The 18491-nt window shown below is 43.1% G+C and overlaps 1 protein-coding gene across 1 annotated transcript; it reads right to left on the bottom strand.

Moving 5' to 3' along the window:
• Positions 1-7577: 7577 nt before the first annotated feature.
• On the bottom strand, positions 7578-18487 carry EDEM1 (ER degradation enhancer, mannosidase alpha-like 1; the record flags this gene model as incomplete). Its single annotated transcript, XM_010073220.1, has 11 exons — positions 7578-7931; positions 8781-8966; positions 9696-9792; positions 10781-10854; positions 11489-11659; positions 12143-12263; positions 12826-13000; positions 13527-13710; positions 14835-15006; positions 15848-15951; positions 18464-18487. Coding segments are annotated over 11 exons (1398 nt in total), but the record flags the coding sequence as incomplete, so codon positions are not given.
• Between the last annotated feature and the right edge of the window lie 4 nt (positions 18488-18491).

Here is an 18491-nt window from a genome sequence, read left to right as displayed (position 1 = left end):
TCCTTATCACACATTTTCAGCCCACACCAGATGCCAAGATCTCAGGTGCCAGGACGGTGCCCAGATGCCTTCCGAGCATCCATCTCCATGAGCAGAGACTCCACAGCGTCTCTGGGCACCTGCGCCAGCGCTCAGGGAGGAGGAAGGTGCAAAGCACCCATGCAGAGAACCGACCGAACTCACAGCATCAGTTTCTACCGGGAAACACAGCCCCATGGAAACACCTGGCTGAACAAACCGGATTTCAAATTTTTGTTTGCAATGTCCTCTCAGGAGCACGAGGCAAGGAAAAGGGCCGTGCGCTCACCTGGATTTCCTAACGAACAGGAATTCTTCACATCGATGGGTTGAGCACCAGCAGAGTGCTCCCAGCCCAGGTTGCCAGAGTTTGTGCCCCGCGTCCTGCTCCCACCCACTGCTGGGGGTGACCGCAGGTACGAAGGGTCACACCCAACAGGTATTACTCGAGGTTTCTTCCAGTTGAAGACTGGGATGCTGCTGGTTTTTGAGCTTACCTGGGTCTGGCAGCTGTCCTCCCTCCGAGGAGCGGTTTGGGGCAGGCTGCCCTCCCAGCTCCCCACAGACAGATGGAGCCCAAAGCCAAGCTGTCAGAGAAGGGGCAGAGAGAGAACCTTCAACCTCCTCCCAAGCACAACTGTGTTCATGCTGGAGCTTAACTATTTTCAGGAATTCCACCCATTTCAAACAAAAAGCATCAATTCCAGTATCCTTAAGAAGCTCTTCTCTGGTTTTTTTTTGCAGGTCAATGCCCACCAGCTCTGCCCAGTGGCTGCAGCACCAAGCAGTGATCAGCACATTGCTCCCACACGGCCCCAGAACCTTCCGGAGCTGCCCCGGCCGAGCCATGGGGGACAGGACAGGGACACCACGCACACCACCCTGCAGGTGAAAAATGCCAACCCCGCCCATTCCCAGCACACCCCAGCCAGCATCTCCATCACACGCTGCCTTGGAGAGCAGCCGCCCAACCTCAGTGACCCGGAGAGCATACAACTGCCATCGAAGTGTCACCGGCTATTACGGGAGCTTTGCATGATACCATCAACCTGCTCTGCCCCACAGGCAGCAAAGGACTTCAGCCTGTCACTGTCAGCCTCCAATCATTGTGCCATCGGGTGCAAAATGCACTGGCTGAGGCTTACATAGTGGGGAAAATAAAGGAAAAAGGAGAAGGAAAAAAAAAAGGAAAAAAAAGGAAGAAGGAAAAGGGAAAAAAGAAAGAAAGAAAAAAGTGCTAAAAAAACCCAACTCTGTTGGATCTGATCTTTCTTTCACTGAACTATGGATTAATTATTCTTACTACGCACCGCAAAGTACCATACTGCTTAATGACAGCACACTGAAATGGCAAAAAGCCTGCTGATGTGCATGAAATGCAGATCCAGGCCCTGCTGTGGTGTGTCTGTGCTGCATGCAGCTGCGGGGATAGAAGCAAAAAGATAGGAGAAGTAATCACTTGCAAAAAAGAGAAAAAAAAAAAAAGCTGTAGCATAATTTGTTTTTTCATTAAGCAGCATCTGAGAGCAAGTGGATATTTGTTCTATTAAAAATGCTTATTTAAAAACTCTTTTTAGGGTCAATTTTTCCTCCTGAAGGCTGCTTTAAAAATCAATGTCCTCTGTAAAAGAGGAAGAAAAGCAATATATTGTCAAAACAGTTTTGTGTTTTATCTGAAGTTAACTGAATGCAGCTCCTTGACGAAACCATATAATGCCAGATTGCTAGCACTACCATTACATGATGAAGATAATTGATTCATGGTACTTTTCTACAGCTATTAATCTTAAGAATTACTTATTCCACCAAATGAACAGTATAAAAAATTAATAGTATGCAGACTGCCATTACAGCGAAAGCCTGCAGGCCTTACAAGGTGACTTCAACTATTCAAAATTAATTTTTTCTTCGTTTTTCTTTTTTTTTTTTTTTTTTCCACATTTTTAGAGCACCTGCCTTGCCACTGTGTTTTGTGATCTGCCTCCAAAACAGCGTCCTCCACGGAGAGGTTTGCCAAGGGAGCCGTCGGCACTCCCAGACACAGTGGAAACTGGAATACGGTGCTCCTTCCTAGACCCGCTAAATCCACACCTGATCACAAAGCAGGGGCCGTAGCTGGCCTCAGCTCTCCCAGTGACCCATGGTCCATCGCCCAGTGCCATCGGCAGTGTCCCTGCCAGTGACGTGTGCAGCTCACAGGAGATCGGTGCATCCTCACCGCTTACAGGCTGGGACATACAGGTACCTTTTTCACCCTTATTAGCACTATGTAAATAAAAAAATCAGGAAAAAATTTAGGGAACCCCTCAGAGTTACTATTTTAAGAATCAAACCTGCCATCTCCTCCTGGAAAACGGGAACAAGCAACTGTGGTCACTGGGACTCCATTATCTTTGGGGAAAAAAAAAAATAAATATGCTTTTCAATCTAATCTTTCCAATCAAACGGCCTTCTCATCAGTACAAGTCAAGTGGGGGACAAATAAGGCAATCAAAGCAGCTTTTAGCAAGCACTTGCTGATCTCTTTTAGGTGAATAAACCCCAGTGGTGATCAGCGAAAGAAAATTTTTCTCTAAAACAGATTTCAAGCGAGAACAAAGGTAAACATCTCTAGGAACTCAGAGATGACCTTTCTGCACCCGCGGGGAGCAGCACAGCACGGGAGGGGTGCAAAGGCAGCAAAGACGGCGTGTCTTCACCTTGCACCCTCACTGTCCTGATGCCTTGGGGCTCCCCTGGAAGGAGAAGCCGTGCTCCACAAAGCTACAAAACATCATCTTCTGACACTCCACCCTCAAGATATTCCTTTTGGCTTGGTGTTTAAAATAGACAGAGATCTCAGAGCAGCGGCACAAGAGTGGTCTCTGGTGGAAGCCGATCGGATCTACAGCCACCGAACGCCCGGAACCCGTGGCAAAGGCTTTTGTCCGCAGCCACCAGAAGTCCCGTCTTTTGAGCTGTAATACCAGGTTAGCCTGATGCATCGCACCCTAAAAAATGAGCTCTCACACACGCTGTCGGACTTCAGACCTTTCATCACACACAAACTGACTGTGCAGAAATCTGCCAGAAAACTGAGAATGGGAAGAGTGGCTTTTCCAGGGGATTTTCTTAAATGCGGACTTAAGAGAAACTAAAATCAAAAGTCCCACTTTGGAGCTGTCACACATTGACCAACTGTCTGACGGCAGATAAGGGAAGACAGCAAAGAGTTGCCCAGGCCAGTGACATCACTAGTAAATGTGCAACCACAGTGAAAACACTGGAGCTCAGGTTCTTTCCCCAAAATTTCAGCCCCTTCATGCTTACTTCTGAATTGACACTTAGAATTCTGAACTTGGAGTTTGATCAAGACAGACAACAGAAAAAGTCCTGTCAGCTTCAACTGCCTTTAAATTGGGACTATCAAACAGAAAACAACAGAAGAGAGAATGTCAAGCAATGAGAAAACAAGCCCAGGAAGAATTTAAAAAAAAAAAAAAATCAAAAGTGATGGTCAGATAGTTTGTTCCCACGTTCCTCTGTTTTTAAACCCAGCATGAGCTATTTCCCAGGACAGTTGCCCACAGACTGGCAGCAGCCCAGCAAGGCTCTCTGTACAGAATTCCCACCTGCACCATGTTCTTCATGGACCAACCTGGCGAAAGCAGCATCAGGGAACACCGGCAGGCAGGTCAGTACCTCAGCCTGCTCACAAGGCCAGCAGCTTGAGGCCATCACACTTCATTTCTTCATTCCACATCAAGTCAGTGCTTTGAGCGCAGGCTGCTCCTCAAGTCGTTACGCAGGGAGAATGAAAAGGGGACAGGAGGGAGAAGCTTCTTGTTTGGGAGGTGGGGTGGGTTTTTTTTAAATTTTCCTGCAGTAAGGAGCTATCCCGTGTTCTAAGTAGATGAAAATCCAGCATAGACAAGAAGGCATCTCATATCTAGTAACCAAGGCAGATAAAGCTGGCAAGAAAGCCCTCACCAGAGAGTAATCCTTTCTTCAAACTATTAACTTATTTTGTGTCCTCTTGCAAGGATGTGGGTTGAGAAATCTCATTTCCCCCAGGGAAAATAAAAGCTATTTCTTGCATACCTCAATTATGTGTTCCTGAGCTAACCAGGTCTAAAGCAAAGACAGAGCCAAGTCATCCTCAGAGGCAAAGAACTGTTAAGTTCTGTTTGAGGCAGTCTTCTCCTTCCTCCCCAAAACACCCAGCAGCGTGTCCAGCCTCTACGAAAGCGCACTAACGTGGTATTCGCTATAATAGACAGCAATGCTCTTAGCACCACTAGTTCATCACTAAGGCTGGCCCATTAAAAAAGTGAATGCCCAGCCTACCCTCTTTGCAGCCCACAGTCAGAGACTCACATTCTCCACGCACCAGAAAACTGACAGAAACACCTACAACAGAACTAGAACACCCATTGGGGACTTTTGTGACTGAAGTCAGAGATCTTGAGCTCTTCAGATGGGAGAACTTGAATGAGAGGCACAAACCTGCTTCAACACAGATTTCAGGTATGTCTTCCTTTACTTACCCCTACTCCCAGGTCACCCTCAACTGCTGCTGAATGGCAAAGATGAGGTAAACACACCCAAATTTATCTTTTCCCTGCGTTTGGGAGATCACCTGCAAGCTTCATGATGGCCTTACAAGAACTACACTATACAAAAAACACACATGAAAGTGGTCAAATACACTATTTTTTTAATGCAGATTTGTAAAATTTAAGCTCCGTTTTGAAAATTTAGGACATTTCAGGAAAACACTTGGTCTTCTTAATTTCCCATCCCCCATTAAATACTTCATGGAAAAACAAGAATTAAGCATACATTGCATTTTTAATTAGGAAAAGTTGATATTGCACATTATACCAAGAAATACAAAAGGTCTGTTTCAGCAAGTTATTCCAGCAGTTATCAATTTCATTTTGATATCATTGACTTATACAAAAGTTTTCATTTTAGTGCATAACGTGCCCTGTCATTACAGAGTAAAAATGTATCAAAGCATTTTTAAAACAAAGCAGAAGAAAAGCCGGCTCGTTAAAGAATACGAAGTCTTTTACCACGTGGTCAGCACGTCTCCCTGTAGACAAAAACCATTCCTATGGAAAGATGACTGTCAGATCAGCTTGGCAACTCAAATTTCAATGCAGTTTCTAACAAGAAGCTGACCACAGACTATTTGGCACTGGAACTAATGGCCCAAGTCACTAAGGGCTGGAAGGCCGCAGCACCTGTCCCCTGCTGTTCCCATTCTACAACCACCTCTACTTCTGCCAACACACAAGAGGGGAAAGCATGGTGGCAGAACAGTTGTGCAACTTCAACGTAGTCATGTAATTCTCTGAGGAAAACTCCAAAACAGATTTCTGTGCGTAACACTCAGCTGGAACCCTTACCAGGGTTCAGGGGCTTCAGAAGGCACAAAACACTGTGAGGCAACTGCAAGGTCTGTAACGCACATTCAGAGAGAGAAACTGCAAGCCAGGGAAAAATCATTCCATGAAGCAGCCACCAACATGCCCAGGACAACGTCCAACCTGGCACCTGCTACGCTGTGATTTTAAATGGCCAGCCGTGGAACGCTGCGTTTTGTTTCCACACTACCCAGCACTTCTCATTTCAGAGCTCCGATGAGAAGATCTGGCCCAGACACATCATTTCAGAAAGCCCAGATGTTTTTGCTTTGTCTCTTTCGGTATGCAGGAACCACTCCCTTTGTGCATCCTCCTGCACTTCTCCGCACGTTGACAAACTGAAGCATACCTGCATGCCCAGGCAACGTTCACTGGTTTAGAAGCTATACCTTGAACCTCTCCCAATATCTCTTTGGATCATAATACCTTGAATTTGTTTTGCTTTGAAATAGGCAACTACGACATTCCAGTGATAGGTTTGCAAAGCCAATTCTACAGGAGCTGGAATTGCCAGCTGCCTCAAATATCAAGGCAACCAATTCTATCGCAATGTTTTGGGAAATCTTAACATATTTCCCTCTCCCTTCTCCAACTCTCACCCCTCTTAAAAACACACACAGTAAGACTAAGAAGACAGGATCTTTTTTTTTTTTTTTTGCCTGAATACAAGATCCAACTATCATGGAATAGAAGATTCTACAACGAAGTCCCTGAGATGCATCTGTATACTAGAAGATTCAAACAACAACCTCTTCAGCACTAACTTCATATTTATTAGAAATGTTTTGAGCTGCAACATACGGTTTATGAAAACCGATATTGTTTTAAGAAGGTGAAAATACAGCAGATCAAGTTTGCCCTTATTTGTAAGTCTTAGTTTAAAAATAATTAACCAAACAGTAACATTCAACTATCTCAACTGTAGTCAAAAGTAAAAAGCATGTAAGCAATAGGGAGACACTGAAAAAAAACAACTGTTATATTTAGAATAAGTTGTTTTGGCCTCAGTGTGTTTCCATCCCTCAACAGCCCTGCCTAAATTTAACTGCTTTCTTTCTGAAAGTTCACAGACTGTTATTCCTCAAACATATCTGAGCTGCATTTCAAGATAGTGAGATGAAGCAACAGCATTTTTTCACCATTCCATACTGGGACTGCACAGCAGTCAGCTCCAACAGCCTCTGCAGCCATAACCCTGTTACGATGGCAGCGACCGCGCTGTCCTGTGGCAGAGGGAACACTGCAATGCTGCAGCCTCCGACCTTACTAACTCCATGCCCACGACGATGCAGAAGCAGCCCCATTACTAACTAAACTGACACTGAGAATAAATCCAGCCCACAAATATTCTGTGGGATGGGCACAGCAGTTGATATTCTTACAGTATCTTTAAAAAAAATATATAAAAAAGACATCTCATATGTAAATTTTTTTAGTTACTTTGGGATCCACTGTATTTTGCAACCAGCTAATCAGAAATGTTTTATCCACCTTCCCAAGCAAGCTCAGTTTTTCCTCCTAGCAAAGAAATCATAAGGCACTAACATATTAATGCTGTCAGGAATGTGAAACAGTTTGTTCTTCAGGTACTGTTATACCAGTTTGTAGCAGCATCTCTCCTGAAAAGGCACTAGACACATGGCAAACAATGGAACTTTTGGAACTTCTGCTCAACTAAGCTATATAAAGTTAGCTGCTTGGATAGCTGAGTGGCTTTGCAATTTCCCCAACCCTTCCCACCCCTCAGAAAAAAAAAGGCACCTGATTTGTTTTATTACTGGTTTCTGTAGCCACGGGCTCTTGTGACCATGCATTTCTATACAACTGTGTATATGAGGAGTATCAGAACTATACTGACAGCTTCTTCTATGATCAGGAGTTATCTTTTCGAGACACTATTCTAGATACAGCATTTTTGTTTCAGCAAAACCCATTACCATTGGGTTCCTACCTGAGTAGTACTAAAGGTTGTGTATTGCTAGTCAGAATAATACAATGATTAAACTTGGTGTAAGAAATTGCACTTTCCCATTCCTTCCCCAGTCCCAAAATCATTTCAAATTAAATACTAGACCCTTTTCTAAAGGGACATTTGTAATACAGCTACAAAGAGGTAGCTATGTGGCACATGCCAATTTTCTTTTCTTTAAGTATATTCAGCCTTCACTTTTCATAGGAAGTCTTAAAATAAGAAATCTCTATTCAGGTGGCACATGGAGTTACCACAGTTGAGAAGATGGAACTCGTGAGAGAACTTGATCTCCTTTCACGTCCATAATTGAAAACTAACAAGCATAGGGAATACTCAAGTGACTCAGCATATGCAGGTGCGTAGCTGAAGAGGAGAGGAATGTCTACAGCCAAATCCCATGCTCCTCCTGACGTACGAGAAAAGTTACTCTGAAGAACCATTCAGATCAAGCCCACCATTTGATCAATCTGTCTCATGTAGTTACTCTTCAATGGCAGTAAGTATCTCCTCTCATCGGGAACTCTGTTACACTGTTAAGAAAATTAGAATATTTTTAAGAATTCAAATATGAAAACAGGCAGGCCCATACCCTCTGTAATCTAGCAGGCATTTCAGCATCATAGATTTCCTCCCTGCACAGAAAGTTATACCCAATAGCACTTTTGGTCCTGGCTCTCCCTCACTCTTGAGCACAAACCACATAAATGAACAGCAAGTGTTTCCTTAGCGCGGGCTCCAAGCTTCCAAACACACGCCAAACTGCTGCAGCTTGTTATTCAACTGAGACTTCCTTCACTATGACAACTGTGAACGTTCTTTAAAATAATGCTCTTTTTCTGCAGGGCTGAGGGGAGGAGGAAAAGAACCACGCTAGAATGTTTTTTTTACATCTCTGCTAGTAGGTTCTATATTAAAAAACTATTTTGGTTGGTGACAGGCACTAGGTCCATAGGTCCATCTTAGCTAGATGCCTAGCTAAGAGAGGTCACCCTCACACGCCTTTTCTCATTCCGAGAAAAAAAGCTTTGTTTAAATGACCCTCTCTTTTGCTCCTTCCGCATCAAAGCAACACTGGAAGATTTGAAGGGCAAAGAAAAGGGGAAGGGAAAAATAACTGGAAATAAATTAACAAAGAACAAATGAATTGCTTCAAAATACTTAAAAGAGGACAAGTGAGAGTGATTATATTGAAACATTATCCTAATCCATTCCTTCCACTACTAAAAGTGTTTTTTCACAAGGGAGCTTCTCAGATATTTGACACTGATACAGGAAACACTTGCAGAGCCCTCAAATGACTCTTTTTCTACTGTCTAACCCAGTTCAACATACATCCCTTCTCCAGCAACACAACCAGGAACACTTTGTGTATTTCTTACATTAGAACTGAAGTTGACTGCCTTGAATTCGCTGGGTTTAATTTTTTCTGCACTGTCCTCTTCTCCAGGGAGGATGTCTTGCCACAATGAGTTACGAAAACGTTCATCCACAGACACAATGTGTCCCTCAGTAGTAAACATATACCTATTTCCAGATTTATGCAGTGGATTCTCTTCATCAAACAACTAAACAAGAGATGGGAGAGACAGCTGTAGTATGTGTGCAACATTCTTCATGTGCCAACAAGTTAAAACTCATGTGCTCATGATTTGAAGGACCACACAAAAAGCATAACTTTTAGTGCTGAACAGGTTACTACTGTTAGAGCAAATGGAAACAAATTGTTTTAATGCAAGGGATTTATTTTAACAGTTAAAAGGGGAGAGTAAAAGAAAAACTTCCGACACAACATAAACTGCCCTTATTTTTCTAAGCTGCACTAGGCAGGCATTTCTAGGCTGGCATCCACTGTTTCCATTCAGTCACAGATTTATTTGCTTTCCTACACTAAAGGAAATTGAGAACAGTAGCTTAAGCAGTGTTGGTTCCAATCTTTTCTCCTGTGACTGCCAAAACCTGACAAGGAGAAATCAGAGCCTGCTGTGGGGCAGGCAAACTGGCTAACAGGAGCAATTTAGCTCAGAACTGAGCAGCAGCTGCCTTCACTCTCTCTCCCTCTCCTTTCTAGCTTCCCCCCAAGAGCTGCCAGCTCTCCAGCACTAGTTCAGGACACCACGCTTAGGCGGCTGCCCAAACCTCCAAAATTAGGGTAAGGCCAAAGAAAGAAGAGCAGCACATCTCTCTTCCCCAGAGCTCAGCACAGCTTCTAATTAATAATGTCCTGCCTCCTCGCTGTGCCTTGTTCGTGCATAGTGTGTGCAAAAGTAGCTTTCAAATGAAGAACATCTACATACCAGGTACAAATATTTACATGTTTCACTGAGAAAAAAGCTCTCCATTCGATCTTCCTTTGTCTTCTCTACAACGTGGTGTAAAGTGGCATAGCCACACCTGCAAGATTTAAGATGAGTTTGGGTTTAGTTCCCATGCATTCCCATCTCCAAGCACTCCCTAGATATTCCTTAACTTCAGACCACTCCAACTGTCACTAGGGGTGAAGTTAAAATGAAACAAGGAAGCACTGGTTATTCGTTTCTGGTATTCTGATGAGACTGTAACCATTGACGCTGCGGTTCATTTATTCCATCCTGCAGATTTACTGAAAGAGTCTTTTAAAGAAGGAGGATACTCTCAAGGAATAGGTAATTTGCTCCTACTCCTGAGCACATGAGAAATCCAGGTCTGGAAACCTGCTCTCACACAAATGTTTCTTCCCAAGTTACCTACTCTTCCCTCCCACTAGCCCTTAAAAATGATGAAGCTGCAAGCTGTCCCACAGCGCACTTGTCATTCTTTCAGTCAACCCCATACACCGCATCTGAATCCCACTGAACTGCAGAACAGTGCTGTTCTGCACTGTCCCAGGGTTAGTACAGACTTGTCTACAAAAGCAGTAAATGGCAACAGTTGAATAAAAATTGGCTACCTTCCCTCTGAGTCTTGCAAGAAATTCAGGTACCCAGTGATTGATGATTCATGGTTACTGTTTTGAGAAGAAAGCTGATGTGCAACAGTGTCTAGCTTAGAGGCCATCCCCCCAGCTTAGTTAAACATCGTGGGTCCATGAGGTTAGAATTATTCTTGCAGAAGCCACAGAAAAATAACAAGTAATTTTAACAGTTTTTCGCAACTGATCATCAACAATGCACTTTAAAAGGGTGTCATTAAATTCTGAAGACAAAGTTGTCACTGGACTGTAATTTCACTTTCAGGTGAGAAAGAAATAATTGTTCAATACATAAAACATCACTTGCAGCTTTTTTCGAGGATTGGATTTTCTCGTTTACCCATATTTGGCAGATTTGATCCTATATACTATTTATATAATAAAATATATGTATATAGCAGTGAGAGAAGACAAAGAACACTGAAGACTGACTTTGCTTTTGTGTATTTTTCCAAACTCTGCAGAATATCCATTCCCACATGAAGGTAAAATGGGTTCTTTGTGGCCTGAATAAGGAAGACAGAAAAGAGGCAGAGTCAGCAATTTCAAAATCTTGTAAAAATAACACTTACAACAAAGGCCTAATACTATCAGATTCTTGTGTGTTCCAGTAAACTTATCTTCCTAGGAACATGACTTAGATTACTGCGTGCAAGCTTCTCACATTTACCTTAGTGCAAAAACCTAATAAAACTTGTAGTAAACTCAAGCTCTGATAGCTTTCGCACAGACAGAAAGTTATTTTAGTTTACTGTTATCTTCTACCAGTCAGAGACTGCCTGGACAATATAGCAAGGAAAGCGATTACATTTACTTCAACAATTTCTATTAAGAAGTCCCAAGTCTACACCTTGTAAAAATCTGACAGCTATTTTTTCAAAAGGCTCTTTAGACTAATTTTTGCCCATCTTATAAAAAAGGCTATTTTCAAAGGAAACAACATAGCAACTACATTGCATAACAATCTACTACCTAAACAGAGACCTCTGTAAAAGAGCAGGCAGATACAGAGGCACCAAATTTTATCAGCCTTCTAGCAACCTTCTAGTATGTGCCACGGGCAAGGGGTGGAAAAAATTACTTACTGAATGAAACTATTTTTGCCAAAACATGAGCTGTAAGCTGAGAACAGTCAAGTACCTGATACAGAAGATACGTGGATTCCACCAACTCTGGCCGCAGTGGGTAAAAGGGAACATCCGGTGCTTGCAATTGCCAGTTGTATCTTTCTGGGAGAGCTCCGTATCGTTTCCATATGGCATAATAAAAAGCATGGAGACAAATAGCATCTTCCACATCTCCTATCAATACCTAGGCATAACAACAGCCATAAACACGCATGCTTAATAATGCAAGACAGCAAATTGCTTTCTGCTCGGTATAAGAACACACCATATAATAAAACACTCCTCTCATAAGGTGAGATTAAAAAAAAAACAAAAAACCACAAAAAAACCCCCACAAAAACCAAAGCTAATGTATTAATTCCTTCAGACCAAAAGCTTCAGTGGAGCTCAGCATCACAGCACAGTATACAAATGCTGATGTTAAATGAGAAAAGTTAAAGTATCTCAAAACCAACAGAAAGGAGGCGAGGCCTTCTGATATTGTAATACTGATGCAGAAGCTGAACCAGTCTAAGACTCTCTTACCAGAGCAGCCAGATGTAAACCTGCAGGTGGAAGCTCATCTCAGAAGAGATGCTTAGACTCATTTCACAGCCTAGGATTAGAATGAGCCTTTCTGACACTCCTCTACTGTTTTGTTCAGTCTTTTAACAGAATGAAAATTTACCTGTAGCCCAGGAAAAAAGGCTTGCAAAGAGTCAATCCACGTGTTCATCAGCTGTCCTGTGAACATGTTTACATTAACATACAAAGGAGGGTCACCTTCACCTTCATTGCAAGCTTCTCGACTGCCAAGTAACAATAAGCATGTGTAAATATCCACGATTTTAGAAGAACACAATGCATGTTTCATTTTACAGCACTGCCACCATCAAAGACAATGAGCCAAAGGTTTATCATGCTAAGCCCAAAGCCATTTTAAAAAGAACCAAAACGTCAGTCATGCTCTCAGAAAAATTAATTCATAAAGGTATGTACATCATATCCTTAAGTTACCTCTACCAAAAAGTCATGCTAAGTAAGATCAGGCCTGAAGAAGTTCTAAACCAGCCAATTTAATACATTTCCTTTGCAATTCCACAGTCTTTGTCAGCCTAACACTTACTAACTTGGATGGTAACCACCTGAGCTTCTTTGTACTAATAACGCTATTCACATCTGTTGACTAAAGAATTAAGAGAACTTTGAAATTTATTTACACGGTGACTACCACGGAAATAAGATTTTGTTTGTTAAAGAAAAAAGAGATGACAGATGTTCTAGAGCATGACATAAATTACTATACAATCTCTCATGTCTTGCTGGAGTACTCACTGCTTCAGGAATTGATAGTCTCATGAAATAACATACCCTCTTCTTAAGTGGTTCTGAATGTTCCGATAAGCATCATTGAACATGTCCAAGTCTTCCTTTTCTCCAAAGAGGATGTAAGACTTCAGAAGGTATTCATAGAATGAGTCCGACCCTGCTCCCAAGCCACTTTGCTTTCCAACCCAATGGCCAGTTTGAATATTCACAACATTTCCTTTCACAACAGACAAAAAGTTTAGTCTAAAGTTGCCAAGTACATCAGAGAAAAATAATCACGAACCAGAACTTCAAAATACTACATCTTCAAAAAGTCTTGCAGAGGAACGATCACGATAACTATCAAAATAAAGCGTTACAGTGCATTCATCTAAGGAGCTAGCACGCACATATGATTGTTTTAAGCACTTTTAGTCATCTGCCAATCTAAATTATATTAATGGAGATACAAATGCAAGAACTTCAGTTTCATTTCCCAGTTTCATGAAAAATGTGTCTTTGGAAACCTGTGTCCTAAGAAGTCATTCAGATACTCCATTTTTCTTATGAAATTACAAAGTTCCATTTGGTCAACAGAAACCACGACTACACAAGGAGAGTATGACTTAACAGCTACAGAGGAAGCAGAGCGACAGAGTTCACGATACGTGAAAGAAACCTGTAGCATGATGGCACTCTGCTAGAGGAGACTAAGGTGGGTTAAAACATGGAGCCAGTCAATGCAGCATCACCTCAGAGATTACCTAGCAGTCCGGTGTTATTGCTCCTGAGACTCCAGAGTGCTTTGACAGCTCTCCTAGCCACCCACTCAAACGTGGAATCACCCAGCAGCCTGCTCAGGATACCAAACTCCACCAGCAAGGAACCAGCTCCTGCAGTACACGTTTCATTATTGCTGTCCGGAGGAACCCCCTTCTTCAGGTTGACCTGGGAAGCAGGCAGAGAGAGCGCTAACAGCAAGAAGGCAAGCTGCACCTCGCACAGCTCTGCTCTCATCTGCAGTCTTATATTTATTATAAAACTTATTTATTAGTTTTGGCAATATGTAGCATGCAATGTGTATATAGTCAGAAAGTCAGCGTATCACTGCTTGGTCAAAAAGCTTTCCTGAAATTAATCTTCCAACTTCACAACATCATGCTCAGGGCAGGCAATCCTAATTTTGCCATTTTTATACTTGCTAATCCTTCCAAATTTCAGTCCACTTTTCCATCATCTCTACCAAACATTCAAGCTCTTCCAAGGGTCATGCAAGTGCTGCATCTCCTCACTTAGTGTTCTTAAAACCAAGAGCTTCCTCAGTGAATGCTCCTCAAGTTCCTCATGGAACAAAAGGCTCAGGGGAAGTCACACCACCCTCAACTGCTCTACCAGACTCTGAACAGAAGTGAAAGTTCACGTTCCTACAGCCTGCCAGGTCTGGAGAAAAAGCAGTGCTGCTGCCCCCAGAAGTTAAAAGCAGTCAGGCAGTCAGTTAGTTAGTTTTACAGTTCTTCCAGCAGAACTGAAATCTCTCTCCTTGTGAGCTGCATCTGCTTAACAGGAGAGGATGCACTGAGCAGCACTCAAGAAAATGACAAATCCCAAGCGCAGCATGACAAATATTTTAGTCAAGTTTTATTTTACCACCACAGTTATTTTAGTACCAAGTCACCAATAAAGTCACTTTCCCAGGCTATCTGCCTTTACGGTATTTCTTGTTAACCTTCTAAATGACAGCATTGTTTGTTGCTGCCATGATATATAGGAAAAAAGCACCCAGCAGGGCACGTTCCAGCCGAACAGCATGGAAAAAAAGGACTACTGACCCATAAGGAACAATATATACAGAGTGAAAAAACAGCCTAAAGAAAACATTTACCAAACATAAGCAGCAACTTGTATATCATCCATGTCACCATAACTCAGTGCAGTTTCCTCCCCCCACACCATTTTAATATAACTTACAGCAGTTCGATACCCAAGCACACACCAGCACAGAACACGAGTCGCAGGACAGGTAAATTACTACTTTTAGATTATTTCCCCTCTGTGCTGCGGCGCTCACTTACCCGAGGATATGGAATTCCAGTTTTGGTGTTCTCAAAGGCTGGAAGTAGTCTCACTGCTAGGTCATGAGCCATATGCAACAGTTCATTGTCATAATCCTTAATGGTCATATCACCAAAAGGCTGTTTGGTATCTGTAATTATTATGTGGGCAGAAAGCAGGCTTCCCAAAACCCTGTGGGAAGAGGAAAACATCTTCTGTTTTTAAATCTGTTCTTTGGCCACGCCCTCACCAGTATGATGTTTAACAGAAGCATTTCTTTGTGCACCTTACAGACGCTCGAGAAAGGGATCTGCTTTTTTTTCCCCCACCCCTAATGAAACCATCTAGAAGTCACGTTGCTTGTCACTCACAGTAATCCCAAAATCCGGTTCTGCAAAATTTACCTAACCCAGTAGCTCCTTACAACATAACAAGTCTATCTGTGAGTGAAGAACTTCTCACCCCACCTTTTTTGCTCCTGCAAATAGTTATATAAACTTAATATTCAGAAAAAAGAAACCTAGCCAAGTTAAGCAGCAATGGAACAAACATTTAAGAGATTCAGAAAATGAAACTAAATTCCGACAGTATCTTAAACTCATCTCCAAGACAGACAGGCCTGTTTTCATCTAAAATGAAAGTGAAAGCAAGCTGAAGGCCCATGGAAGAAAAACAAAACCGGGAAAACCTGTCAGAAGGATTAGTTGCTGGGTACAGATCGGAGTCTCTGCTGCAAGAGGGACAACAGAAAAGTAGCAGTTTGCAAGCCAAAGACAGTTGAGACTACCATTAGATCACTGCTTCAAGTCACATGCGATACATTTAAATTGTTTTATGAAAGGACGCAAATATTTTCATAAAAGGTTAAAAAACAACTTAGTCAAGTAACTCAAGGAAGTTACTCAAGAAATTATGGAATAAAACCTACTAAAGACATCCTTATCATCCTTATTTTACTGTGGTTCTCCCGTATATGCACACCAACTGTTGAACTGTTTGTACTGCTTTAAAGACGAAACTTAAAGGAACATACCTGATTGTTGCCTCAAAAACTTGGACCGTTGAGTCTTTATCAAAAGAAACCGTGTCAATCACCAACTTCACTGCTTTCTGGAATTCTGAGGAGTTTCCCATTACCTTTTACACACACACACACAAAAAAAAAGCTATTTTGTCTAATTGTTGCTTCAGAAGAGGGTTGGGGAAGAGAATGGCAAGTTCACATTTCAGACCAACAATCATATTAACTAGCTAAATAACAGAGTACTAAAAGCTCCTGACAAAAAGACCTTCCAGAAAGTTACCTACTGACACATAAAAGTGTATTTTTTTAAAAGTATGTTAAACCAGGGAAATTCACAAAGACATCTTTTTGCCCAATTTACTAATCTATGCACTCATAGATTCTTCCACCCTCAGCATCAGCATTGTGGGTGATCTCTTAAGAGCAGGAGTCTAAAAAACTCTTAAGATCTAGCACACCAAGTGTTTTAACTGCTTGAACTATCAGTCTAAGATTTAAGTTTATCTTAAACGTAACACAACTTGTAGAACAATGAAGTCTGATCTCACATTTTTTGACCAGTGGAGTCCAACCTTTTCAGCTTTCAACTCAACACTGCGTGCCATGCTCAGGAGCTCCCTCGTGCCAGTTTTCTATAGGCACACCTTAGCAACTGATTTCCACTATATCCAGACACAGACATAGATTCAGTCCCAGCTTCAAGGAAGCTGGAACACAGAAGGTAAACACAGGTTCCTACAGTTCGTGATGAGGCTGGGTGTCCAGGGAACCTACCTACCTCTTTAACCATCAAACACCATGCACCTGCCAGTCCGCTCTTACCAACATCCAGAGCTAGTGGGAAAGCATTCCCATAGATCTGAGCAGATGAAGAGCAAGACAGGCCTTCATCGCGCAGAAGCTTCTGAAACACAAGGGACTCGAAGAACCAGAAGTTTTGTATTTGAGAAAAAAAGTTACACACTGCCTCAGAAGGTATGGACAGGACACTGAGACACTGGTGAATGAGGACGGGAAGGCAACTGCTTAGCCTACGCACCATCAGCCACGTCGCACAGATCCCAACTGCTGTTTCAGTCAAAACCAACGTTTTCCTCGCTTCCTGCTTTCAGTTCTGTTCATGACTGCCATGTTCAAACAGCTGAACCCTCCTCACCGCAGAGCTGCAATGCCATTATAGAACATGAAGCACGCATACAGTCCTTGCACATACCACCTCCTCCACACAAAGAGAGAAACTCTCTATGGATCCTGTGCATCGAAGGGCCCTGACCACATGCCGGAAGGCCAGGAATCTGTCCGGGCTACAAAAATGAGACTATGGAACATACAGGAGTTTCTAAACATGGATAAGGAGTTCACGGAAGGGGCTATTCTCCATGGTAGAAGAATAAAACTTCTATGCTTCTCATACTACCTTCAAATTTTATCAGAAATGCATATGATGGTCTCTTTTAGCAGGCAAGAAGAGGCTCTACAGCTTTTCCCCTCCCTCCTTTCACTACTCTTCATACAGCCTTACATGTCAGGCAGGTCCTCTCTGCCAAGCAAAATAATCAGAGCTCTTTCAGGTGTCTTGAATAAGACAAAATCTCCTCCTGACATCTCTCTCAGCAACCCATGCAGAGTCCATCTCAAATCCACCCTTCCTGAACATCAGAGTGATGACAGTATTCCAAACAAGATCCCACCTGAGCCAGGGGGAAGATCTCCAAAATCTCCTCTCTTCTGGAACTCTCTCCTGATCCATCCCCACATACTCTTACCCCAACTTTCTGTTGCCATCTTCCTTCAACTTCTCACCAAGCTTCTCTACGTTCACCCCTCTTCAGCTCCACTAGCTTTGTTTTTTAAATATGGAGCTGATTCAAGATATCAGACCTACTGTCATTATAAGTTCAGTCTCAGAGCAAAAGACGATATCAGCATTGTTCAGTACCAGGGCAGATGAACCTAGCAAGACCCATCTTCAAAAGAACATTGAGTAAATTAACACTGTTCTACATCCTCATTCTCCCCTTTAACTCTTTCCTTCAGAGTCCACTCCAGCTGACCACACTCCCACTTTAATCCAACCACCCCACAACCGACCCCCACAGCCTCACAGCCTCTCTAAACGAAGTTCTGTACCCCAGGGCGAGCTTTGACTCCCCGTTTCCCACCCCAGGGCTGGGAATCACCCCCTGGGGGCCCGTTTCGCTGCTGACAGCCAGACTAACGGAGCAGAGCGAGCGAGCCCCACGCGCGTGCAGGCGTCTGGAGTTTCTCCTCCAGCTGCCTCCAGCCTTTCAGCCACTCACGCCTGTATCCTGCTAAGACGCTGCCTTCAATCTGATTAGCAGAAGAACCACTCTTTGTCACGGCATCCTAGCTACATTAACATCTCTCTAAACCCATCTGCACCATTCCGTTTGTCCATTCCAGCTGCCCACACGACCCTCCCCAGTTTCTCTCCCGATTCCGTTTCACGAAGGGACGCAGCAGCTCTTAGGCCTTCCTGTGCCCCAGGGCCCAGCGACGGCAGCGGGTGGGCCCAGAGCCCTCCTCCTTTTTTTCCCTCAGCCGCCATGTCCCCCACGGCCAGGACCGTTCCGGGGCCGCCCCCAGACCCCACCGAGGGCTCACCGCCAGCGTGTCCAGCGCGTCGATCAGC

Source organism: Pterocles gutturalis, unplaced genomic scaffold (assembly GCF_000699245.1).
Source record: "Pterocles gutturalis isolate BGI_N339 unplaced genomic scaffold, ASM69924v1 scaffold7732, whole genome shotgun sequence".
Taxonomy (NCBI): Eukaryota; Metazoa; Chordata; class Aves; order Pterocliformes; family Pteroclidae; genus Pterocles; species Pterocles gutturalis.
The sequence above is the reverse complement of the archived record's forward strand: the minus strand, read 5'-3'. Positions and strand labels throughout refer to the sequence as shown.